The following is an 8,343-nucleotide window of genomic DNA, read 5'->3' on the forward strand; positions in this document are numbered from 1 at the left end:
ACTCAGTCATAACTCAGCATGAGTTAATAGAAGCCAAAGCTAAAACCCCTAACACATTGGCTCAGAAAGCAGAACTGATTTCATTGACAAAACCATTGGAGCTCTCACAGAATACGATTGTAAATACATGGACAGCCTTAAAATTTGCTTTTGGTGTGGTCCATGCCCATGGAACTATTTGGAAAGAGAGGGCTGTTAATTTCCCAGGCATCCCCTGTGAAACATAGACAAATAACACAGTGATTGTTAGAGGGGGTGCAGCTACGTGAGGGGTGGCATCAATGCTTTGTAAAGCTCATAAGTCAAGAAGACCCCAGTAAATACTGGAAATTGCCTGGCTGACAAAGGAGCCAAGGAGGCTGCTGGTGGGGATGTCTGTTTGGTCTTACCTGAGAAATAACAGCATTTGGACAAGCAGGCTTCTGATTACCAGGCTAAGAATGAGAAATTGGCAGAATAGTTAGATACTGACAAGAGTCCTGAAGGATGGTGGATTACATCCAGCAAACAAATCGTGATTCCCCAACACCTTATGAAGAAAATCTCAGGAGAAGGACATATGGTAACTCCCTGAGGAATAGAGTTTATGGTAGAAGCAATGAAGCCTCAGGTTTTGAACATAAGAATGACTGGTATAATAAAAAGCATTGTTAAAAAGTGCCAAACACTTAAAGAACAAGGCACATCAAATTAGATAGCCTACACACACACACCTGTGACTGTTAAGAAGTTGTTCAGGAGACTATTGGCAAATAGGTTTTGCTGAGCTGCCATGGTAAAAGGGCCACAGGTATTTATTGGTACTGGTAGATACTTTTTCAGGATGGCCAGAAGCTTCTTCTTAGTGCGCTAACAAAGCTAGTAAAGATTTGGTGAAGGAAATTGTCCCAAGGTTTGCAGTATGAATGGGAATGTCACGAGACAGAGGTCCACATCATTGCTGAAATAGCAAAAGCCTAGCAAAAATGTTAGGGGTAAAGTGGGACTTGCACACTCCATGGAGTGGTGGAACTTATTGGCAATGATGCCTATTGGCAGCAGTGTTTTTTCCAGTCAGAGAAGAGGAGAAAGTGAGGACATGTGAGAGAACAAAACATGGCAGCACTAAGGTCAGTGGAAAAAAGATGGGGAGAAGGTGCTCCAATTGTCAGAGCCGAGATTCTTCTGCATGATGTGGCGAGGACTATGGTGAAGCAAATTGTCCCCCTGCAGCCTGTGGGGTCCACAATAGATGCAGAGATCCACTCGCAGCCTGTGGGAAGAGTGCTCACGCTGGAGCGGTTGGATGCCAGAGGAAGCTGTGATCCAGTGGGAACCCAAATGGGTTTTTGTTTCCAGAGATAGAGAAAGAGGGCTCTTGTTGCCAAACTAGAGCGGCCTATCCTTAGAGTACTGCATCCTGTGGGTGAGTGGTTCACACCACAGCAGTTTTGGGAGGACTGTCCAGTGGAAAACACCAATCACTTGTTTTTAAAATTTTAAAATTTAATAGTAATAAAATGGTTATAAAAATAGTAATATAATTAGAGTAATAAAAATTTGGACAATTAGGATTTAGGACAATATGAGACAATAAAAACAAAGAGTTACAGACAGTCTGGGTACCTCTTTCTGGGCAAAATAAAACCAAAAAAAGACACACATTAACAGAGGATTAACCCTTAAAGGCAATCGCCTGTTGCATATTCATACATCTCATACAGGATGCATAAATTCCATTCAAATAAAGGATTCTGTTTGGTCAGTGTCAGCTTCTTCCTCTGAATCCTAACGGCATCTTCAGGGCTGAGCAAGGCAGGAAGAACTTGATAAGAACTCAATAAATTCTTTTTCTCTGAAAGATTTAGGTGTCCTGTGGCTGCTACCTTGGTGTGAGTACTCTCTTTAAAAAAGTATCTTACATAGCATAGTTTCTATTTTAACATTATGTTTTAACCTAAAACTATATTTAACACACTACTTAAGAAAATTACGGCATTACTTTCTAACATAACACATACAATATTCATTTTAGTATTTGTGAAAAGCCAATCATAAAATAGACATTTTTCACAGTCCTTCCTGTGGGAAGGACTCACATTGCAGCAGTTTTGGCTGGACTTCTGCTTGTGAGATTGCAACCATGATGGAGAAATTCCCGGAGAACTGTCCCCCATGGGAGAGATCCCATGGCATAGATCTCCCTGAGCAAACAGAAAAAGAGCTTAGATGACAAACCAAAACTCCCATGACCCTGTTTCCCTGCGCTGTCAGTGGGAAAGAGGGAGGGGCTGGAGGGGGAAAAGGTAGGCTTTTACAAAGGCTTATTTTACTTCTCATTATCCTTCTCTGACTCTGTTAATAATAAATTTACCTTATACTTTTTAACTTGAACCCGTTTTCTCCCAGTCCTTATATTGACTCATGGGACCTTTGTTCATTTTTTTCCCTCACCTTTGCCCAACTGTAGCATGAGAGGATAAGCCTGGCATTTGGCAAGTGTCAAACCACAACAGATTCCCAGTTACAGCACGGGAGCACCACGAGCTTACACGGAAAACAGGGAACATACGGGAGGTCTGAGCAGAGTGTCTAGTGGGAGAGATTCCTCTTTGTGACCAATTACTTGTTTTGTCTGTGGATGCCAGCAGCCCTCTGAAGCACCTTTGAGTCTGCACCAGGAGGAGGGCAGGGCAGACCCTTGTGAGGAAACTTCTGTGTGAAGCTGTTCTTTACAGCACCTGAGCTCTGTAGGGCTCCCTGGCCTTGTCCAGAAAGGACATCTCAGCTGTCCTCCTGGACATTTCCAGTGCCTCTTCCATGCCTTTGCACCTAAATAACTTTGACTAACTATTCTGCTGCACCCTCCAGGACAGCAGTGCAAAACATCAGGCAGTTTTTCCTGATCGTTGCTAGAGGGACACATGGGCACATGTTGTGTCATCCACCCAGTGTGGCTGTCCCATGCAGCAAAAACACGACAGGACAGAGACCCCTAACGGATGATGTGAATAATCACTAGAAGCCTTGGGTGTTTGTGTTACCTCCTTTGGGTAAGGAATGTGTTGGTCTTTTGATGTGTACAGGCTCAGAGAGGCTCTCTCACCTAGGTCTTGCTGTAAGCCTGTCTTTCCAGGAGTTCTGGGTGTACCGTGTGTCTTCTGCCTGGGAAAAAAAAAAACCGCACCATCAATTAGTCACAGGATGCTTAGTATACTCCTTGTCATTTAGAGTGAATTGTGCTATTTTAAAGATGCTGTTACTAGCTGGGTGGGTTTCCAGAAGAGATATATAAAAATACCAAGAAGAAAGAGAAAGGCAAATTGCAAGGTGAACAGAGGCAAGAGGCAAGGCACTTCATTTACAAGAAAAGGGAAACTATTATTGCTTGTTCCTTCTGCAGTTATTTAGTCTCGTGACACAATATATCAAGACCAGTAAGAACAATGCAGCTGTTAATATCAATGTGATGATGACTGTTCTTCTGAACATCTACAAAAAGAAATCAGTAAGTTCACACAGAACATGAAGTGATGCCAGTATGTTTCTGCTGTCCTCTTCCAGGATCTTGGACCAAGACTGCAGCATTCAGAATTTTGTGCTCAATTATTCTTTGAAGGAGAGAAAGGAACAGTGTAGCAGTGTTGGGAATTTAGCTGCTAGAGAAAGGAAAATTACAAAGCTGTGGCTAATTCCAAGTCCGGCACCTGCAAGATAGCATGTCCTTGGGGCCTAGCTGTGGTAGGATAACAAACAGTGAAAGAGACATGAGAAAAGAGAGATGTAACACCTAAGGAATGAGGAAGAGTTCATGGCATAGTTTAACCAATAGATTGCTTGGCTTACAGAATATTCATAAGCTTATTATTTGCTGTATAAGTGTCTGATGCTCTTTTCAATAAACGGAATTTGCTTATCACTCATATTGAGTGTCTGAGTCTCCCCTCACCGACAAATGGCTCATCCCCGACAAAGGCCTTCATTCTCTGTGACATAGCAATATAACTGCACCAAAGATGAAGGATTATTTAATGATTTTAAATAAATATTGATAATGTCTCATGCTTCTCTGGTATCAGGTTGTGTCAAAAGGCAGAACTTTTGATCTATTTGTGTTTCTTTTTCTGAAATATGGTTTATCACAAGAGAGGTGTCCCAATCTTCCTGACACATATCCTCCAGCGAGATATTCTATGTGAAACGTTTTTCTGCAGCATTTGTCTGCCAGGAGCCTGCTCTGTTTGGTATCCCCCAGATATGTGTACTGCTGCTCTACATAAATTGTTCTGTAGAAGTGTAGACATACTGTGTATGCACAAATGTAGATATTTATTCCATCTATATATGCATACATATTCCATCTATATATTCCCCCCCATACACACAAAGGCACCACAGGGAAGGATCTTCTGGAAGGTTTCAAATCCTGAAATCTTCATCCAACATGAGATCTGACCTCACAGAATGTTGTCTAGCAAGACCTGTGTAAGTACAAACTGCCCTCTCACAATTTTACATGCTTCCCTAAGAGCTCCTCATGTGTTACACATCTCCACACAACTGCAGCCCACCCTCCCTTCCTTTTTCCAGGTGGAGTGCCTTTATTTTTCTTCTTGTGGGTGGTCGAGGAGGCAGAACAAGGCATGGAGGTGGCTGGCAGAGAAGGTAAGTCTGCTCGCCACTGTTACTGTTCCGTTGATGTTCTGGATGTGGTGTATTTGAGGCCTCTCTTCCAGGGCTCTGTCATCCAGCCATGTGATGCTGGGGGCAGGCTTTCTTGTTGCTGAGCACACTGCTGTGAGGAGACCCTCAACGGGAAAGAGGGAACAGAATTCCACTCTGAGCTCAGAGATTGCTGGTAGCAAAAAGAGAAGATGCTTTTTGTACTCTGGTGAGTTTACAGTCAAAGCTGGGTGGGTTTCTCGCTCTGTACAAGGCCTTCACTTACCCCAAGAAAAGTGATGCCTAGAAAATAGAAAGGATCTTCCAAAAAAAAGTTAAAGTGAATATAAAAGCCAATCTTTATTTGAAAGCCTTCAGGTACACAATATGGTGAAAACCACACACGGTACAGTAATTCTACAGTTTTTATAAGGTCAACTGATAAATATTCCTATTATATACTGTTCAATCAAAAGGACAGTTAGGTAAAAATTCTGGTATGGCAATCTGGACACTATCTACTAAGGAGATGCTGCTGCATTGAAAATCTCTGTGTGGTGGATAGTGTGGTGATGTACCTTCTGAGTACATCAGACCCAAACTGAATGCCAGAAAGAGAGAAAGTGTTAGTGGAAAACTTACTTTGGATGTTGAGGTGTATGTCTTTGCTGAGGGAGCCATGACAGAACACATTGAAAATGCATCTGTAATAAGAGTCATCCTCAAGTGTGAGATTTTGGAGGATGATAGCTGAGGCCTTTGGGGTTGCTCTAGTGAAAGACACCTTCTTCTGAAATGACCTTATCAGCCTCAGCCCATGTATTTGGCTGTAGGTGGCCATGTTATGGAAGGAAGCCCCATTTCTCTTCTGCCAAGTAGCTTGCAAAACATCCATTGAGGGCAAGAAGTTACAATGGAAATTTGCCTCTCCCCCAAGTGCGGCTACGATGATGATATCAGATTGGATGGGTTCCTTCAAAGCTAGGAACAAAGCAAACCCCCAAATCCAGGCAGGAGGAAAAGCCATTGGCTTCGGGAAGGCCATAGTGCCTTGAAACATCCAGTCACATAGTTCTCATCTTGTGGAGCACTGGAATAAGTAACTTCACCACGGGGTCATGGGGCACACCAGCAGACCTCAGACACCCTGTTGTCACAGGTGTGTCACATCATTATGCTTTGCTGTACAATTCCATGGAGAAGAGGAAGGCAGCATGGGAACAGAGGGCAGGCAGGCTCTTTAGCAAGCACAGCAACCACCCAGCAAAAATAGCTCTCAGCCCCGAGAGCACCTCTGCTTCCCTCTTGCTAGCACCTGCTGGGCTGTGGGGAGGCAGAGCAGCCTAGGGCTCCCTGCAGCCAAGAGGCAGCACAAAGGGCTGCAGAGGGATATGCCCTGCTCCAGCCTCCCCCCAAAGAAGTGTGTGCTACCTGGACATGTACACTGGAAATGCAAACCTGCTCCATCCCCTGTGCTGAGGAGTTCAGTAAGACAACAAAGAAAGTGAATATACAGATAGATCATATGGCTTGCGAGCAAAGTGCCCTGTACTCTTTGTGACCAAACCTTACCCAATTTGGCTGCTGCTGACTCATGCCCAGCTCACTAGCTACTCTTCCAGTCACCAAGTTGTATATTTCAGTGAACATAATATCCGTGTCTCTCAGTTTGCTAGGAAAGGTGGTGGTGCTCCAGAGTTAAGCTGGGGTGAAGAAAGGGTGCTCCACTCACCCATTGCTGGTTCCACTCGCTGGCAGCCTCCACAGAGCAGCAGGTGGCAGATTTCAGCCCAGAAGAGCAGGGGGAAGATCACTGTGGGGCAAAGCAATTGCCCAGGAAAGCTCATCCCTTTCCCCGCTTCCCTCAGAGGGCAGCTGGGATGCCTAAGGGGACTACAGAAGATTTTGTCTTCTTTTTTCAGAGTGCTCTTCAGTGGCCAGTCAGCAGCACCATTATCAATCATTCATCAACACTGGTTGCCAGAGGTGAAACAGAACAAGGGCCACTTTGTACTTTCGTTGATTTTCTTTCTCTCCATCAGCAAAGCCTGGTGATGTCCCTTGTTCATCCCATCCCACCAGTCTCTGCTACGAGCTATTGAAAGTATTTGCAACTCTCAAGGTGTGAATTTGCAATCTTCTTGGTATGTATGGAGGTATCTAATGGAGAGGGAAGAAATAAGGGGACACAGGCCCCGACAGACCCTGCTCCCTTTCTCTTTGGCAGGAAAGGGATGGTGGGCAGGGAAGTGCAGCCTGTGGGTCACTGCCTCTGAGGCTTACCAGACACCATGCTGGGTGACAACACTGGGGCCCTTGGATCTGACACAAAGGAGTCACAAACAAGAGTAGATGATTCTCCATCAGGCGAGCAGTGTGGAGATACCAGCAGGTGTCAGTGCTTTGCCACAACTTACAAGCAATCTCCTTTATGAAAGTAGCTACATTCCTGTAAACAAGGAAGGCTTAAGGCAAATTGATTTATTTAAACTGAAATATAAACCTGGGTGTTTAGGATGAGACCTAGGCCTTCTGTAAGTTACCTAAAGGATAATATCAACTAGAATATTCTGACTGGGGAAAAAAAAATTGGGATTTTTTTTTGCCCTTTTTTTTTTTTTAATAAGAAGTGTAGGGTTTTTTTTTTTTTTTGCAAGGATTTCATCCTAGCCTGTCATGTACAATTTCATGTGCTCATTTACTAGGCAAAGCTGCTGTTTCCTTAGGGTGTTTAAGGACCACAGCTTCTGACACATTAGGGAATTTAAAACTCTGTACTGTATAGGGATCCTAGACTCAGGATCCTCTCAGGCTTCCCAGAAATTTCAGGTAGCTTTTCTCAAAGTTGAGCAGACTACAACAGAGCCCATCCACAAAGAGTTGAACTAGTATTCAATGCTCCTTTCACCATAGCTTTATATGTCCAAAGATGAAGGCGGCAGAGCCATGAGAAGGCCATTTGTATGGTTTCCAAAAACATGAGCAATTTCTGGTGTACTGAGAGTGAAAACAAAAATACACTTGATTTGTATCTATCTGTCTGGCTTGATAGTCTCATTTATAAAAGAGAAAAATGCAATCAATTAGTGCAATTCTTTTGTTTCAGCTGATTTCCAGGGGCTCAGTGCTGAAAACTATATGAAAAACAATGGGTTATATTTTCTTCCAGGTCTGATTTAATAAGAAAATTTACTGGTGTGGTGATTCGATGAATCATTCCCCCAGGGTCACACAACAGAGAATTGATGAGTGGTGCTTTCAAAGGTCTATAACCAAAACAAAATTTCTTTTCACTGAACAAACTTAGTCCCATACCTCTGCCAGCACTGGTTTCAGAAGAAGAATATTCTTCGTATTTCAGCCAGTGCCTGTAAAATATCTAAGAAAAACATTTCAGCTATTTTTCAAAGTCACATCTTCAGCCAGAGCTGTTGGGGAAAATTTGCTTGCATCACACTGCTCTCTTAGAACCAGAAACCCAGTGTCTAGGCAGAGAAAAATACCAACACAATATACCCCTGAAATAGCCTGGCATACCAAAACAGAAGCATGGACATTTTATGCAGCCTGAAGAACCTTTATTTATCTATCTCAACTGTTTCAAAGTACGCTTACATGAGTTAAAATCTTAACCCAAACTGGCTAATGTCAGGGTCAAAGGATCCCAAAGCTGAGAGGTGCAGGCTACATTTGCTTTATAGA

At 43.3% G+C, this 8,343-nt stretch overlaps 1 protein-coding gene across 1 annotated transcript; it reads right to left on the bottom strand.

Annotated features, from left to right (window-relative positions):
- Window positions 1-2,867: 2,867 nt before the first annotated feature.
- LOC135442073 (nectin-1-like) lies at window positions 2,868-5,741 on the bottom strand. Its single transcript, XM_064701655.1, has 3 exons — window positions 5,175-5,741; window positions 3,024-3,144; window positions 2,868-2,891 (listed from the first exon to the last, which is right to left on the bottom strand). Exons 1-3 carry the CDS (start codon window positions 5,699-5,701, stop codon window positions 2,868-2,870), a joined length of 672 nt encoding a protein of 223 aa, XP_064557725.1. The 5' UTR covers window positions 5,702-5,741.
- Between the last annotated feature and the right edge of the window lie 2,602 nt (window positions 5,742-8,343).

The sequence above is a fragment of the Zonotrichia leucophrys genome, chromosome 1 (assembly GCF_028769735.1).
Source record: "Zonotrichia leucophrys gambelii isolate GWCS_2022_RI chromosome 1, RI_Zleu_2.0, whole genome shotgun sequence".
Classification (NCBI taxonomy): Eukaryota; Metazoa; Chordata; class Aves; order Passeriformes; family Passerellidae; genus Zonotrichia; species Zonotrichia leucophrys.